This window comes from Labeo rohita, chromosome 9 (genome assembly GCF_022985175.1).
Source record: "Labeo rohita strain BAU-BD-2019 chromosome 9, IGBB_LRoh.1.0, whole genome shotgun sequence".
Classification (NCBI taxonomy): domain Eukaryota; kingdom Metazoa; phylum Chordata; class Actinopteri; order Cypriniformes; family Cyprinidae; genus Labeo; species Labeo rohita.
This window is the reverse complement of record NC_066877.1, coordinates 15,297,775-15,315,126: the sequence shown is the minus strand read 5'-3', so window position 1 is coordinate 15,315,126 and position 17,352 is coordinate 15,297,775. Positions and strand designations below refer to the sequence as shown.

The window sequence follows — 17,352 nt, the reverse complement described above, 5'->3', positions numbered from 1 at the left end:
ATTTAGAGATCACTGATAAACAAACATATAGAATGGTCACAATAGTGTCTGCCTGATTCCTGCAGAGAGAGTACAAGAAAGCATTGGAGCAAGAGATCAAGGGAAAAGGCATGTTGGCTTTGGCTAATGACACTCCAGACTTCTTGAGGGCAAAGAACGCCACAGAAATCCTGAGTCAGGTACACAAATGATCTCCAACCCATTATTTCAGTATTTCAGAGGTGAATTCCTCAACTATCAGCACCACAATTTCAACACTGATTGATATGTTGATTTGTTTTCCAGGCCAAGTACAAGCAGAATGCTGAGCATGACAGAGCCACATACACCACAGTCATTGACACTCCTGACATCCTCCATGCTCAGCAGATCAGGAACATTGTGAGCCAGGTATGAGCAGTTAGAAATGCTGTGGATTTTTTAATGAAATGTGTACATTTTGATGTTTATTGCATGTGTGTTTGCTAGAAAATTGCAAATTCAGACAAATCAGGGATTCACACCGTAGTCATGTTTTGGTAACAGTCAGTGCTGATCCTAGACTTCTTGGGGCCCTACGTAAAACTGTGTTAATGACATACTGTAATGAAACTGTGTCCGTGTTTCACTCCGTTTCGAATCATGCTCACGGAAAGTGAGCATCCGCGGTTTAGTATGCTTTCAACTCAGTTTTTAGTCTCGAGCAAGAAACTGTACAACATTCGTGTTAAATGATTTGACTGATTTTTACATAAAAAGGGCAACAGTGCGTAGCGTTAAAAGAAAGGAACGTTCATGTTTTCCTAACCACTGGCCAAATTCGAAAATGAGACTAAAATAAAATTATCTTTGAGAGCAGGGGGCCCCCTGGTGTTTCGGGGGCCCTACGCAGCTTGTGTATTTTGCATGTAGAGAGGATCAGCTCTGGCAACAGTTCATGTATTTTTTCAGCTTGACCTCTTGAGGCTAACAATGAACAGTTTCTGAAGGTTAATCACCATTACTTCAACTATTTGTTGAAAATTTAAAAAGAGTTATTTTTAGACATTTTTAAGAGTTTTAGGCTGTTTTTTTTACCTTATTAATGGAAAGTGGTAAGTCTTTAAAGGATTAGTTTACTCCTGAATTAATATTTCCTGATAATTTACTCACCCCTTTGTCATCCAAGATGTTCATGTCTTTCTTTCCTCAATCAAAAGGAAATTAAGGTTTTTGAGGAAAACATTCCAGGATTTTTCTCCATATAGTGGACTTCAGTTGACTTATAGTGGATCCAAATTGGAGTTTCAGAGCAGAAACAATCAATCATTTAGCAAAACAATCAATCATTGTCAAAAAAAAAAACATTTATATACTTTTTAACCACAAATGCTCATCTTGCACTAGACCACAATTTCACGCATTACGTAGTCATGTTGGACCTGACCCAGTGTTTACAAAGCAAATGTGCAAAGAAAGTAAAATTCCCTTTACAAAAAAGACAAAACTATTTTAAATTATTTTAAAACTATTAAGAAGAAACTATTTGATTTCTCCCTATACAAGACCCTTATTGCTCGGTTGGTATTGTGTAGAGCCCTTTGAAGCTGCATTGAAACTGCAGTTTGGACTTTTAACCCATTGGCTCACACTGAAGTCCACTATATTGAGAAAAATCCAAAAATGTTTTCCTCAATTTCCTTAATTTCTTTTTGACTGAAGAAAGAAAGACATGGACATCTTGGATGACATGGGCGTGAGAATTTTAAATTCAGGAGTGAACTATTCCTTTAAGCTGTTTTCCAGTGCCTCTGTTTTATAACTGTTTTATGAAATATGTTGTTGATTATTTAACTGTAATCTCATGAACAACTCAATTTTGTAAATTTTGTATTTTATCTTACAGAAAAAGTACAAGGAGGAGGCTGAAAAGACCATGTCACACTATGTGCCTGTGTTGGACACTCCTGAGATGCAAAGAGTGCGTGAGAACCAGAGGAACTTCAGCACTGTAAGTGTTTCTTCAAGGGTTTGAGCCAGTCTGATTATGTCTGTTCAGTCCATATTATGTTCCTGTTATTCATCTTATCTTAAATGTCATATTTGTACCTTTGTTGTCTTTGGTCCCTGTCTTTTCTGTTTGCCTATGAGAAATAAAATAAGAGACAGGTATTAAAAGACTAGGCAGATTACACATTTCTTAGGTAGTTGTCTATATCACAATTCTCTTTTAATATTTTTTGGTTGCACTGTTTCTCTTGCTGCATTTTTGTGTCATTTTTGACTGCCTTTGTGCTCTTTTCTTTTTAGCTTCAGTACCAGATTGACCTTAAAAAAAGTAAGGGCAAAGTTTCAGCAGTAAAGGACACTCCTGAAATGCTTCGTGTTAAAGAAAATTCAAAGAATTTCAGCTCGGTACCTAATGAGTATATATATTTTGTTTTTTTACTACATTCTAACCACAAACCTCTTTTTTTGGTCCTTTTTCTGTCCTGACTTCTTGCTTTACATCACCTTTTCCTTTTTTTTCTCTACTGCAACCACAAGTTAACATTTCTTGTTAACTCTTTTTATATCATCTAAATATAGATATCCTAAACAGACCTTAGTCTAATGTAGTCATTAACTTGTAGTCATAAACTAGCAAAGCCACTAACGGTAATCATCAAATTTGACGCTGTTGACCTTTCTTCATCCTAAACAATATGTCTAACCATTTTACAAGCTTAATATTTACATATTTTACATCTTACTTGTGTTGCTGGTTTGTGTTTGTCTTCAATGATGTGTGTTTGAAATGTTTTTGTTTCTTTGTCTGTTCAAATGTTTAGTCTGTTTTCATGTTGCAAGGGCACATTCTGAAGCGTCCCCAGACAAAACAATTGAAAACTACTTATCCCGAGAGATAACGAAAACAAATGTTAATGCCTCCTTATGCTTGTACAATCCCAAAGATCCAGTACAAAGAGGAGCTTGGGCAAGGAACAGCCATATCTGAAACCCCTGAGATGGAGAGGGTTAAACGCAATCAGGAGGCTATTAGCACGGTACACTGCGGTGTGACTCCATCATTCACCCTGCTTCCTGTTGGAGTGACCCCAAAATGCCTCCTGATTTTAATCAAAATTCTATCAGCATCCTAAAAAATTTAATATCAAATGCAAACATACATTTTAATATATACCATTAATATCAAATTATATTATCGCTGAGTTTAAAATTAATAACCACTTCCTCTCATCATTTTAAATACCATAAAATAACATGGCCCATACATTTATCCATCTTCATTTGACACTGGTCCCAAGACTTGACTAGTGTTGCACTGTTTAAAACACTCAACCTCTCTTTTCTTCTCAATCTTCTGCATACATGTCAATGCTCTGTCTTTATCACTTATTTTATCTTTTCAACTGTTCCATGCAACTAATGGACTGAAACGTGTATTAGATTAAATACAAGGATTCACTAAGTCAAGGCATATCTATATCCGACCTTCCTGAGGTGAAGCGTGTGCGGGAAACTCAGAAGAACATCAGCTCGGTAGTGTTTTTTTCTCTTTGAAGAAGACTCCTTGTTTAGACAAATTAATATTCTCACTCTTGAATGTTCTTTAAAGTGTCATTTTACCCTTTTTCAGTTGTTTTTCAAGGATAAACATCCCTAAATAACCCAAATATTCCCCTCCACTATCTGATTTTCTTTTATGTTCATACACTACTGTTTAAAATGTTTTTGTAAGCGGTCTCTTATATTCACCAAGACTGCATTTGTTTGCATTTGTGAAAAATACAGTAAAACCAGTAATTATTATTATTATTATATATAACTGTTTTCTATAGTAATTTTTTTTTTTTTTTTTTTTATGAATAGAACATTCAAATGAACAGAATTTATTTGAAATTCAAATCTTGTAACATTATAAAAGGATTTTGACCAATTTAATGCATTCTTGCTGAATGAAAACATTAAAAAATGTTACTAGACTCTACGCATTTGAACAGTAGTGTTCATATCTCATACCATAAATAATACTTTTTTTTTTCTTGCTGAAGATCCATGTTCTTTTTCTTACGTTTTACATTTTCTTCACTTTTCTGGTTTTCTGGTGTTTTGTGTTTTATTTCAACAAAGTTTTGTCTTGTTTTTACACATTAATATTCAAAGATTATTGACATTTTTATCTTTTTTTGCCCTATTGCCTCGACGTGCTTAAAGATCCAATACAAGGAAGATTTGGGAGTAGGAACAACTATTTCAGAAACCCCAGAGATGGAGAGAGTTAAACGCAATCAACAGAATATTAGCATGGTACACTACGGTGTGACCCTCTATCCCACCCATAAAACATTCCCTGTTCCTTGTCTCTCCATCATCTAAAAACCCTTTAGCCTCCATCTGACTATACTCGTCCCTCTAGTGACCCCAAGAATAAGTCACTGCATCAGATCCATCATTTATAACAATATGTGTAACTCTCATCTAGCTCATGTGACAAAATCCTGTTTTCGTTGGTTTTTATTTAGATGTAGGCTAATAATTAGCAACTGATTGTTTCCTGTAGTAATTAGGTACCAAACCATAAACTTTAATTGTTATTTTTATTTTACAAAGCCTTGCAAGTAACATCTAGTTTCAACCCGATCTCATGGCAGTTCGTATATATTTTACAAGTGAGGTCATACGAATTTGTACGATTTTTGTTAAAATCGTTAAGTTCCCTAATTCATATGAATTTGTGCAAATGACCTGTCCCTAACCCCACCCCCAAACCTAACTGTCACTGGGGTCTAGACAAATCGTACAAAATCATATGATTGATAGCCACCTTGTAAAACACGTACGAATTGGTCATAAGATAGCGTTGGTAGTTTCAATTTTGTGTTATCAACAACGATTTCTTAACAAACACAATAGCTTTGCTCCAAAACCTAGTGAGCTGCCTATGCAGGAAGCATTTTAAAGCATCATCAGCACACTCCTCACCCAAAAGCTCTTATGGAAACTTTGTTTAATTTTACACTGTTTGTTTAGAACATGAAGCTGATGCCTATGTAGAAAAGTACACTTCCAGTTGAGGTCAAAAGTTTACATACACCTTGCAGAATCTGCAAAATGTTAATTATTTTACCAAAATAAAAGGGATCATGCAAAATGCATGTTATTTTTTATTTAGTACTGACCAGAATAAGATATTTTACATTAAAAATGTTTACATATAGTCCACAAGAGAAAATAATAGTTGAAATGACGTTCAAAAGTTTACATACACTTGATTCTTAATACTGTGTTGTTACCTGAATGATCCACAGCTGTTTTTTTGTTTGTTTGTTTGTTTGTTTGTGTTTTTTGTTTAGTGATAGTGGTAGTCCCTTGTTTGTCCTGAACAGTTAAACTGCCTGCTGTTCTTCAGAAAAATCCTTTAAGTCCCACAAATTCTTTGTTTTTCAGCATTTTTGTGTATTTAAACCCTTTCCAACAATGACTGCATGATTTTGAGATCCATCTTTGCACACTGAGGACAACTGAGGGACTCATATGCAACTATTACAGAAGGTTCAAACGCTCACTGATGCTCTAGAGGGAAACACAATGCATTAGGAAGGGGGTGAAAACCCCCCATTAGCCAGGGGGTGAAAACATTTGAATTTGAAGATCAGGGTAAAAAATATTTTTTTTTTCTTCAGGGAAACGTGTAGGCATATTCTGTAGCTTCTGAAGGGCAGTACTAAATGAAAAAAAAAAAATGATATTTAGGAAAAATAAGAAAAATGTACACATTTCCATTCTGATCAAAAGTTTTCACCCCCGACTTCCTAATGCATTACGTTTCCTTCTGGAGCATCAGTGAGCGTTTGAACCTTCTGTAATAGTTGCATATGAGTCCCTCAGTTGTCCTCGGTTTGAAAAAATGGATCTCAAGATCATACAGTCATTTTGGGAAAGGGTTCAAATACACAAAAATGCTGAAAAACCAAAGAATTTGTGGGACCTGAAAGATTTTTCTGAAGAACAGCAGGCAGTTTTACTGTTCAGGACAATCAAGGGATTTATGAAACAACAACAATCACTAAACAACAAACACAGCTGTGGATCATTCAAGTAACATCACCGCATTAAGAATCAAGCGTATGTATGTATGTTATCTTGTGTACTATATGTAAACACCTTATTGTGAAATAACTAATTCTGGTCAGTACTAAATAAAAAAATAACATGCATTTTGTATAATCTCCCTTATTTTGGTAAAATAATGAACATTTTGCAGATTCTACAAGGTGTATGTAAACTTTTGACCTCAGCTGTATGGGCACTTATAATGAAATTATACAAGGTAGCTGCCTATGTAGGTATCTATGGTTATGGAACAAAGCTAATATTGTTGTGTATGTCATCTTTGTGGATGTTCATTCATTCACTGTTGTGGTTCATGTCTTGTTTATTTGATATGTTGAAATTAATCCTTGGGTAGATAAAATACAAGGATTCGCTGGGTCAAGGCACATCCATACCGGACCTCCCCGAGATGAAGCGGGTCAAAGAGAATCAGAAGCACATCAGCTCGGTAGTGAAAGCTCACAGGGTTTACTTGAGAGTGGCTCTGATCCCATTAACGCTTCCAGTATACGTGTTCACTTCCAACTTATACAATCCTATCACTGGTGCAAAACAATTGAAGCGTATGAAATGTAATGCCGTAACCCCATTTCATCTAATGTAATTGACCACATCATATCCCACCCTAGTTAGGTCCCCTTTCTGCTGTGAGTTCAAACTTACAGGATTATTCAACTCTAGGCAGTGTTGCTAATCCAACACCAGATGAGCTCTTGTATCCCACGTTTGTCGCTTTCCCCTCCCAACCAGGTTGCTAGTTTTAAATCTGGGATATAAGCTCATTGTGTGTTGTGTGTGACGTTTGATGTGACTGTGCTCTCCAAAAACTCTTGTGTCTGTCATGGTGTTTCGTGTCTGACTGGCCTCTGGGGGGCGCTGTTCTTTTCTACTCTAGGTTTTGTATAAGGACCTGTCTGCGAAGGGAACGCCTGTGGTGTTCACTCCAGAGATGGAGCGGGTCAAACGGAACCAATTGCAGATTAGCTCGGTACTCACAGCCACAGGACATGAGTGTGTGTTTGTGTCACTTGTGAATGTAACCGCTCTAATACCTTCATTTCACTTAGGAGGCTAATAATATTAACTGTACTCCTTCATATGCTGAATTTAATGCTGTAAGCGATCATCATCACTACAAACCTTCATCCCGGGACCCATCTACTTTTAATCCAGCCCTTTGAAGATCCTTCTAATTCATCTGTCTGAAATCACAATAACACCCAAGGTTGTGCTGAGGGATGTCATATACATGTGCTTTGTCTGTCTAATGTCCTGATTTCCCGGCGTGTCCCCACAGGGTTTTGATTACATGTTCATAATCTAGAATGATATGTTTTCTAATATATGAATGTGCTGTGTTGTCTTTTGTCCAGGTTCTGTACTCGGACAGCTTCCGTAAGCAAGTGCAGGGCAAGGCCGCCTTTGTGCTGGACACCCCTGAGATGAGACGTGTTAAAGAAACCCAGCGTATCATCTCTGGAGTAAGATGAGTTTTACATTTTGACCTTTATCAGTATATTTCAGTGAACTGATTTTTCTATATTATATGAAAGTCAACCTGTTGCATTCAAAAATGACTGGGAATTGAATCTTACAAAAAAACTGGTAGCAAATGTTGTTGTTACTATGTTATGCAATATCATCGACTGACAGTAGTCTTGAAGAACAAAAATTCTCAACCTGTATATATCTGTGATTGGTTATTATATATGCTACTTGTTCAGCAGCAGTATGTCTTAAATACTCACAGCACTGTATCGGCGTATGTATTGGCGGTAGCAAATTCTTGTACTTCCTGTGCAGCAGCAGTAGCAGCAATAACCAACAGCAGCAGCAATTCAGCAGCATAGCAGATTTATTCCACCAATACCAAATGCATTAACATTGTCATATCCATTACCATGCCAAAATCTTATAGGAGTTAATTGCAATATATTTTAATGATTTTTTTAATAAATAGAAAGTTCAAAGGAATAGCATTAATTTGAAATTTATAGTATGTTTTATAGTATTATAAATGCCCTTACTGAAACTTTTGATCGATTTAATGCATTCTTGCTGCAAGTATTAGGTAACTGCTACCAGGCTCCAAACTTTTGAATGGTAGTGTTCAAAAATCTCATACCATATATGTTTTTTCTTGCTAGAGATCCATGTTCTTTTCTTACATTTTACATTTTCTTCACTTTTCTGATTTTCTGGTGTTTTGTGTTTTATTTCAACAAAGTTTTGTCTTGTGTTTACATGTTAATATTCGAAGATTATTAACATATTTACCATTTTTTGCCCCATTGTCTCGACGTGCTTAAAGATCCAATACAAGGAAGATTTGGGAGTAGGAACAGCTATTTCAGAAACCCCAGAGATGGAGAGAGTTAAACGCAATCAACAGAATATTAGCATGGTACACTACGGTGTGACCCTCTATCCCACCCATAAAACATTCCCTTTTCCTCATCTCTTTTAGCCTCCATCTGTTTATACTAGTCCCTCTAGTGACCCTAGAAATAAGTCACTGCATCAAATCCATCATTTATAACAAATTGTAACTCTCATCTAGCTCATGTGACAAAATCCTGTTTTTGCTGGTTTTTATTTAGATGTAGGCTAATAAATAGCAACTGACACTTTCATGTAATAGTTAGATACCAAACCATACATTTTATTTATTGTTTTTATTTATTTATTTTTACAAAACCCATTAAAGATTTCCGTTATTTTAAAAATCCACATAGTTTTATACATATACTATAGGGGGCACCATTATTTTGATGACGTAAAATGGTTGCACTCTGTGAGCTTTTGGCACTACCTGTTGCTATGTTTACCGCAACACAACTCAGAAAATAAAATACTGATACGATGACCACAGCAAAAGAGCTTACAGGTGAAAGAGCTTACACAATGAAAGAGCTTACAGGTGCTGATGGATATAAGCTTAAAGGGGTCATCAGATGCCCATTTTCCACAAGATATGATTCTTCAGGGTCTTAATGAAAAGTCTATAATATACTTTGGCTAAAAATTCTCAATGGTAGTGTAAAATAACACCCTTTTACCTTGTCAAAATAAGCTCTGCAAAAATCAACCCATTCTGATGGATTTTTCCTTTAAATGCAAATGAGCTCTCCTCGCCCCGCCCCTCTCTTCTCTCTGTGGCATGATGAGCTGTGCGCTGGGAGATTGTTTCCTTCAGCCGCTTTTAGCGCGTTTAGCCGCAAAACTTTTCATAAAAAACCCTTATACTCACTTCTGCTGTAGGTGAAGCTGGATCACGAATGATTTGCGTGAACATAGACGCATTTATGTAGATCAGGAGGCGCCTTCCCTTCACAAACAAACGTAATCCACTGCATCTTCAGTGGCTCAGATGTCGGGAGTAAATGACGACCACTATGTTCATTATTACATCCAGCAACACAACACCTCAATTACTCAATCGGAGATATTCTTGTCTAGCTTATATCCCGGCTCCAGCATCGAAACACTGGAGGTTGTACTGTTACAGCTGATGTAAGGCGGGGGAGCGGCCTCTGTCGGTGTGACGCCACACTGACAGGCATCTGAGGAGAATGACTCGATTTGAAAAAGGAGATATTATTTTCACAGATTAATTAAAAACCACTGCATGGATTTTTATCATTATAGGGTAGATGTACATACACTGCCAACACACATTAATGTACAAACATAATGTAAAAGTGAACTTTGCATCCAATGACCCCTTTAAACCAAATGCTGTACCATCGATTTTCCTCACAAGGAATCTAAACGCCCCTGGATATCGAGTGAAATCCACACTGAGAAACTCCTTCAGTGGCTGCAGCACCATGACAAGAGTCAGCATGTTTACATCCTGCCGGGATGGCATCTAGCGTTTCTTGTCTCTGCCGTTTGTAAGCTCTTTCAGTAGCTGTGGTCTACTAAAAGCTTCAAAGGCATCAGGCAAGTGGAGAGAACAAAGACGCAGGTCTTTAGGAAGTTTTATTCGTTGTAAGACATCTTCCCATTCTTTTCTCTTCTTCTTATCGCTAGAAAAGGCAGTGAAGACTTACATCACTTCTCTTGTTGCCCTTCGACTGTAAATTACAACCTAAAACTGCACAATGTGGCATCGTATCAGTATTTTGTATTCCAAGTTGTGTTGTGGTAAAAATAGCAACAGGTAGAGCTAGTAGCTCAACGAATGCAACCATTTCACTTCATCGAAAAAATGGCGACCCTCACAGTCCAAAATATGTATAAAATGATTTTTTAAATAAACTAAATCTTTCATGGGTTTTCTAACACATTTCAGTGAGAGACATCATTTACGTTACATTAAGTCATACGAGTCTTAAAACCCGGTGTTTGCTAACAACTGAGGATCAAACACCACCAGATTTTCAAGTCATTCTGAACACAACAGAAACGTGAGCCTTGTTGCTAGGAGACTCATGACAAACGAAAACAGTATATGTTCTAAAATGATCTCAAAATATCAAACATCTTTAATCTCCTCCAGATGGTTAAAAGCATAGTCTGAGTCTGTACCCATCATACACTATGTAATTTTTCTGTGAAATCTATCAAACCGGACTGCCCGAATTCTGCAGGCTGGCATTAATTTTTGGCAACTAGTCTTGACTCCTTCAAATGGCAAATCAGGACAAAAATCTGGACGAATATCCTGTAGTTTATTTCAGCCTTAATGTCACCATGAAATAAAACTTGACTGACAATTCTTATTTTTTTATGAAAAACTGCAGAGTTTATTATATTTATGCGTACACCTTTTTTTTAAACTCGTGTGCTCTCTAATCTTTAATCCAAAACATCAACTTCATCTTGCCTTTGTAATTTCTTCAGTGCCCCTGTCATTAGAGCGGGATAATAATCTTGCCTCTCCAGCAACGTGTCACTCTCATGAGAGTATAGCAGATAGCAAACAATAAGTCAGTTCCCAGTGGACAAAATCAAGTCCAGTCCTATTTACTGTAGCAGTTATTTTGTGTCTCCTGCCTCATGTTTTGCTGTCTGTTGGTCCTATCAGGTCAGATACCACCAGGACTTTGAGAAGAGTAAGGGCAGTTTCACCCCCACCATCTCTGACCCCGTCACTGAGCGTGTGAAGAGAAACACCCAGGACTTCAGTGACATCAGCTACCGCGGCATCCAGAGACGTGTGGTGGAAATGGAGAGGAGACGTGCAGAGGAGCACGATCAGGAGACCATCACTGGTCAGCTGACCCATACTGTGTCCTATACACACTAAACACATCTGAGTTTAGAAACAGATTTCTTTTACTATACTATGAGTCAATAGAGACATTCACTAAAACTAAGTTTCCTTTTTCTCAAAGACCTGCGTGTGTGGCGCACAAACCCAGGCTCTGTCTTTGACTATGACCCTGCAGAGGACAACATTCAATCCAGAAGTCTTCACATGATGTCAGGTAGGCCACTCCTCTGCTGTTACTGGACTAGAAAGGCCTTATTAGAACAGCTCTTAGGAATAGTTGATTCTGATAGGGCAGTTGTGACATTTGTGTTTAATCTGCACTTCATTTGCTTGAAGTCATTTGCTTATTGACCGCCAAACTGCCGACTGTACATTATCACTTACACCCTGTACTGTGGATGTGTACTTATCTGCCACCTTCCTTGACTGAAGACATTTAATCAAAGAAGAGGTAATGTTAATATGTTTGTCCCATTGTTCAGTCCAAGCCCAGCGCCGCAGTAAGGAGCACTCCCGCTCCACCAGCGCAATGAGTGGTGTGGGCGATGAGAAGTCAGAGGTGTCTGAGAACGTGGACCACCACGCATCCCTCTACAGCAATGGCTTTGGTGTCTCCGCTTTACACGGTACATGTTTAAAGTGTTTGATTTGTCTTGAAACTAGGTATAGCTTCAAAGTCAGCAATTTATTTTCTGAATGCATTATAAATTATTCATCCATGTGTTCTATTTTTTAAAGTGTTGAAATTTTATGACTGGATCTTTCATTGAAATGCTGGACTTCTCTAATCATTAGGTCAACTTACACTCCACCCCTTTTTTGCAGTTGACTGCAAGGTTACATTTATTATTGAGTGAAATGCTCACATCTCAAAATCCAATCAACAACCAATGGGTAGAATTTAGAACCCATCCTACATTTTTTTTCTTTTTCAATACTTCATTTCATTCAGATGTATGCCACAATATGGAAGAGAAAGAATTTGTCACTACTTCATTTTCATGGCAACATTAAAGAAAAATAAGTTTATATATATATATATATATATATATATATATATATATATGTTAATGGAATAATTCAGCTTGTTATATATTTGTATATATATTATATATATTAAAACATTAAAACAAGATAACACTTCTGAGTCTTCACCTATAATGCCTGACTAGTTTAGAGAACATCTGATAAGAGATCAGAGACCATTCCTTTATACAGAATCTCTTCAGACCCTTCAGATTTCCAAGTCCATGCTGGTGCTTCTCCTCTTCAGTTCACCCCACTCATTTTCTATAGGGTTCAGGTCAGGGAACTGGGTTGGCCATGGCAGAAGCTTGGTTTTGTTCTCAGTGACCCATTTTTCTTTTGATGTTTGTTTGTGGATCGTTGTCCTGTTGGAGGATCCAACCACGTCCCATTATAAGTTTCTAGCAGGGACAGTGGGTTTTAAATTTTTTATCTGTTGGTATTTGTTAGAATCCATGATGTCATCTGTCTGAACAAGATATCCAGGATCTCTGGCAGAAAAATAGGCCCACAACATTAAAGATGCAGCAGTATTTTTCATTGTACACATTGGGTTCTTTTTTGACCCTGTGTGCACCAAACCCATCTTGAGTGTTTGCGGCTAAAAAGCTCATTTTTTTAGTTTAATCTGACCATAGAACTCAGTCCTGTTTGCAGTTCCAGTAGTGTCTAGCAAATGAATATGAAATTTCTGAATGAAAGATCAAATGTATAAACAATGTGTATATATATATATCTATATATCTATATATATATATATATATATATATATATATATATATATATAAAAATTCATGTCCCAGTCACATTTTCTTGGTTACATAAGCATTACTTACACTATCAGGAATAGAAAAAAAAAAATCTATTTTACATTTTTACATCAATGTACTAAAGCCAAGTATGAATCTTATCAAGTTTTGTTTTTGTGTTTTATATTTATTAGAAAATATTAACTTGAGCCAGTAACAATTTAAACTCTGTATTTCATTTTTGGACTTATGTTCAGCTATTCTTTTTAATACTTGACTTTTAACTATTTTTTAATTTTTTGGATCATCAGTTCTCAAAGCTCAGTAAATTTTGGTCAGACACAGATTTACTGTAAATTTCACTAAGCCAATTACTCCCTAAAAACTCCCACAGATCATGTTTTCAGGCCATTTTGAATCTTATTTTGATTTAACTAAGTGTTTATATAGAAGTATGTGAGTTGTTTGCTTACTTTTTTTAATTGGTCTTCCCATTACACCATTGTATTGTTCATTCAGACTGACTGAAAACGCGCACAAACACAAGTGGCAGGATTATCGCATGAACCAGTCATAGTCATATCCAATCATATTGCGATGGAGGCATTGCCTTGCAAAACTCAGTGGGTTCAGGGGAGGCGAGAGAGATGTGGACTCCCGCTGTTATACACTTCTTAATGATTGAAGACTGCTTGTAGGAATTTAAAAAAGGGCCAAATCTGAATGCTAACAAGTGTCAGAGAAATTTAAACAATTAAACTTGTGCTGTTGTTTCATATAGGTTATACACAGACCAAGACAATTGAGGTTCAGCAGAGATCTTCCTCTGTGGCAACACAACAGACCACCGTTTCTTCTGTCCCCTCACATCCTTCAACCACTGGAGTAAGTACAGAGAGATTTCAATCATAGTAGTATAATATGTGACCATGGACCACATAAGGATCAATTTTTTAAAATAGAGATTTATATATCATCTGAAAGCTGAATAAATAAGCTTTCAATTGATGTATGGTTTGTTAGGATAGGACAAAATTTGGCGAGATACAACTATTTGAATATCTGGAATATTGAGAAAATCGCCTTTAAAGTTGTCCAAATGAAGTTCTTAGCAATGCATATTACTAATCAAAAATTAAGTTTTGAAATATTTATGGTAGGAAATGTACAAAATATGTTAATGGAACATGACCTTTTCTTAATATCCTAATGATTTTTGGCATAAAAGAAAATCTTTAATTTTGACCCATACTATTGCTACAAATATACCCGTGCTACTTATGAATGGTTTTGTGGTCCAGGGTCACATATGCTAATATCATATGTTTACACATATTCTCTACATACAATATAGTAGTAATTATATTATACGGTGAAGTTGGTTGTTGAGTATTCTCCTCTTTCTCTTCAACAGAAAACCGTCCGTGCCATGTATGACTACGCTGCTGCCGACAACGATGAGGTGTCCTTCAAGGACGGCGACGTCATTGTGAACGTGCAGTCCATCGATGAGGGTTGGATGTATGGCACTGTGCAGCGTACTGGAAAGACCGGTATGCTCCCTGCCAACTACGTGGAAGCCATCTAAATACAACAACTGCCCTCTCAAACTCCCTGTGGATGAGGGAGTTTGATATCCACTCAGACAGAAAAAACTATTTTATGTGTACTAATGTTAGTCAAAGTAGTTACGCTACTGTTTGTCCTCATTACTGTTAGAAAATTTCGTTTGTGCCCATGTCACGAAGTCTATTGTGGTTGTGGCATGAGAAACTGACACTATACATACCTATTTAAGTCACAGACAATTGTATTTATCTTTGTTGTTCTATTCTAGCAGTTAAGTAACTGGAGCCCATTATTTTTGTATATTGCAATCACACTACATTCAAAGGCCATCCTGAGACGTTTGCAGAACGAGAGATGGGCTCATGGTTCACTTTATATGTGAAAAGGAAATCAGAAATTCAGTGTTTTATAAAAACCGAACAGCGGCACTAATGCTGCCACGTGAAAATGAAAAAGAAAAAAACTTGAGGAAAATGCTGAGGACAGGCCATCAGTTCCTCTAAAGTGAAAATGTATTGATGTTAAACACAAGCCTCCTCCCTCCCTTGCTGAAGGCTGGCCACTATTTGCATGTGTGTTTTGTTTCTTTGATTCCGTAGGTGTGGGGTTAGAGGAAGATGTATACCTTGAATCAGTAGCTAATAAAGCACACCACGCTTCTGCAGTTTATCTGTTTCCTGTCATCGATTTGAAGTTTCTATTACTTAATTGCTCAACAACAAAGTCAAAGTTTCTTTTTAAGTTTGAAATACTCACCCTCATGTCATTATAAACTTCTGACTTTCATTCGTCTTCCAAACACAAAATGAAGAGCATTTTTGTCTCCCCGTTGGAAGTCCCCTTGACCAAAATTTTCACACTTTATGAAGTACAAAAATATAATAAAATAATTTATATGAATTAAGCATTAAACACATTTGGACTTCCATTTACCATATGTGACCCTGGACCACAAAACCAGTCTTAAGTCGCTGGGGTTTATTTGTAGCTATAGCCAAAAATACATTGTATGGGTCAAAATTATTGATTTTTCTTTTATGGCAAAAATCATTAGGAAATTAAGTAAAGATCATGTTCCATTAAGATATTTTGTAAAATTCCTACTGTAAATGTATGAAAACCTAATTTTTGATTAGTAATATGCATTAAGAACATTATTTGAAGAACTTTAAAGGTGATTTTCTCAATATTTTGATTTTTTTGCACCCTCAGATTCATGATTTTTAAATAGTTGTATCTCGGCCAAATATTGTGCTATCCTAACAAACCATACATCAATGAAAAGCTTATTTATTCAGCTTTCATGAATTTATTCAGCTTTAATCTCAATTTTGACCCTTATGACTGGTTTTGTGATGCAGGGTCACATATGTGACTCTCAACCACAAAACCAGCCATAAAGGTCAGTTTTTTGTAAATTGAGATTTACTGCATTTTTAAAGTCCCACTAGAAGTCTAAGATCCAGTCATCAGTATCTCATTTTAGTCCCTCAGTCCAGACTTAAATGTAAAGGGGATCGAGGTCCTTTTTTTTTTTGTGGTTGGGCCTCGGCTATGGAACAATCTGCCGCTAGAGATTAGAGTTGCACCATCCATTTCCATTTTCAAGTCCCTTTTAAAAACACTTGTTTGATCTGGCCTTTTCACGGCATTATAGTATGGCTGTGATTATTACTGTTTTCAGAATGCTTGTCTGTCATTCCTTTGGTCTTTAAATTTATGTTTTATGTGAGATTATAGGATTAGATTTTTTTTTTTATATACAGCTTTGGTCAGCCTTGTGGCTGTTTTTAAATGTGCCCTATAAATAAATTAACTTGAACTTGACTTGAACTCTCAGGCATGCAAATGCAGCTCCTATTTGAACGGGGAAACATCAAATTCCCCAAAACTGTTCACCAAGCTCACGATTAAATTTCATATTTGAAATCACCAATGAAATCTGACAACTACCGCATAAATATTGTTCCTTATCCTCCAGTAGCATTAAAAAAAAGCTTATTTTTCAGGCGAGATCAGCCAATGAGCATGCCAGTTCTGAACGCGCGTTTTAGGACACTGACTGTTTCTATCCACCTTATTTTTCAGTGCGGAAGTAAGCTGTTTTCTGGTAATGGGTTAGACGTCCGGTTCATAATCCACCATAGGGAAATAACGAGAAGAATATCGAAGTGCAGTAAACGGTAAAACAGTTTGCACTACAAACCAGTGTGTTCATAATTAAGATAATACATTAAAATAATATGGTAAGACACACCAGTTTGCAATACCAAGCAGCAAAATGAGCTTTTTGTGCAGCTAAAAATAGCTGGAAGTGGATGAGACCGGAAGCTTTCCACTGATGTATGGTTTGTTAGGACAATGTTTGGCCGAGAAACAATATTTGAAAATCTGTAATCTGAGGGTGCAAAAAAAAAAAAAAAAAAAAAAAATAACACTATTGAGAAAATCGCCTTTAAAGTTGTCCAAATGAAGTTCTTAACAATGAGTACTGCTAATCAAAAATTAAGTTTTGGTATATTTACGGTTAGAAATTTACAGAGTATCTTCATGAGCCTTACTTAAGATCCTAATAATTTTCAGCATAAAAGCAAAATTTATTTATAATTTTGGCCTACCTGTATCCACCTTATTTATCAGTGCGGAAGTAAGCTGTTTTCTGGTAATCACATAAATCAATCAAGTCTTGTCATAACACTTGTATTAAACAAG

General features: G+C 36.4%; 1 protein-coding gene across 38 annotated transcripts in view; it reads left to right on the top strand.

Moving 5' to 3' along the window:
- The window catches only part of neb (nebulin), a 65,283-nt gene extending 49,976 nt beyond the window's left edge, over nucleotides 1-15,307 (top strand). For 28 of the 38 annotated variants that reach the window (XM_051120004.1, XM_051120026.1, XM_051120040.1 and 25 more), the window contains 15 exons: nucleotides 66-179; nucleotides 286-390; nucleotides 1,865-1,969; nucleotides 2,269-2,373; nucleotides 2,913-3,005; nucleotides 3,409-3,501; nucleotides 4,177-4,269; nucleotides 6,431-6,523; nucleotides 6,971-7,063; nucleotides 7,449-7,556; nucleotides 11,108-11,294; nucleotides 11,418-11,510; nucleotides 11,779-11,922; nucleotides 13,853-13,956; nucleotides 14,486-15,307. In XM_051120004.1, the coding sequence (XP_050975961.1) occupies nucleotides 66-179; nucleotides 286-390; nucleotides 1,865-1,969; nucleotides 2,269-2,373; nucleotides 2,913-3,005; nucleotides 3,409-3,501; nucleotides 4,177-4,269; nucleotides 6,431-6,523; nucleotides 6,971-7,063; nucleotides 7,449-7,556; nucleotides 11,108-11,294; nucleotides 11,418-11,510; nucleotides 11,779-11,922; nucleotides 13,853-13,956; nucleotides 14,486-14,659 (1,704 nt within the window). In that variant the 3' untranslated portion in view covers nucleotides 14,660-15,307. Of the gene's footprint in view, nucleotides 1-65; nucleotides 180-285; nucleotides 391-1,864; nucleotides 1,970-2,268; nucleotides 2,374-2,912; nucleotides 3,006-3,408; nucleotides 3,502-4,176; nucleotides 4,270-6,430; nucleotides 6,524-6,970; nucleotides 7,064-7,448; nucleotides 7,557-8,386; nucleotides 8,558-11,107; nucleotides 11,295-11,417; nucleotides 11,511-11,778; nucleotides 11,923-13,852; nucleotides 13,957-14,485 lie in introns of those variants that run through there. The other 10 variants (XM_051120020.1, XM_051120015.1, XM_051120007.1 and 7 more) reach the window with 9 other exon arrangements.
- The last annotated feature ends 2,045 nt before the right edge of the window (nucleotides 15,308-17,352 follow it).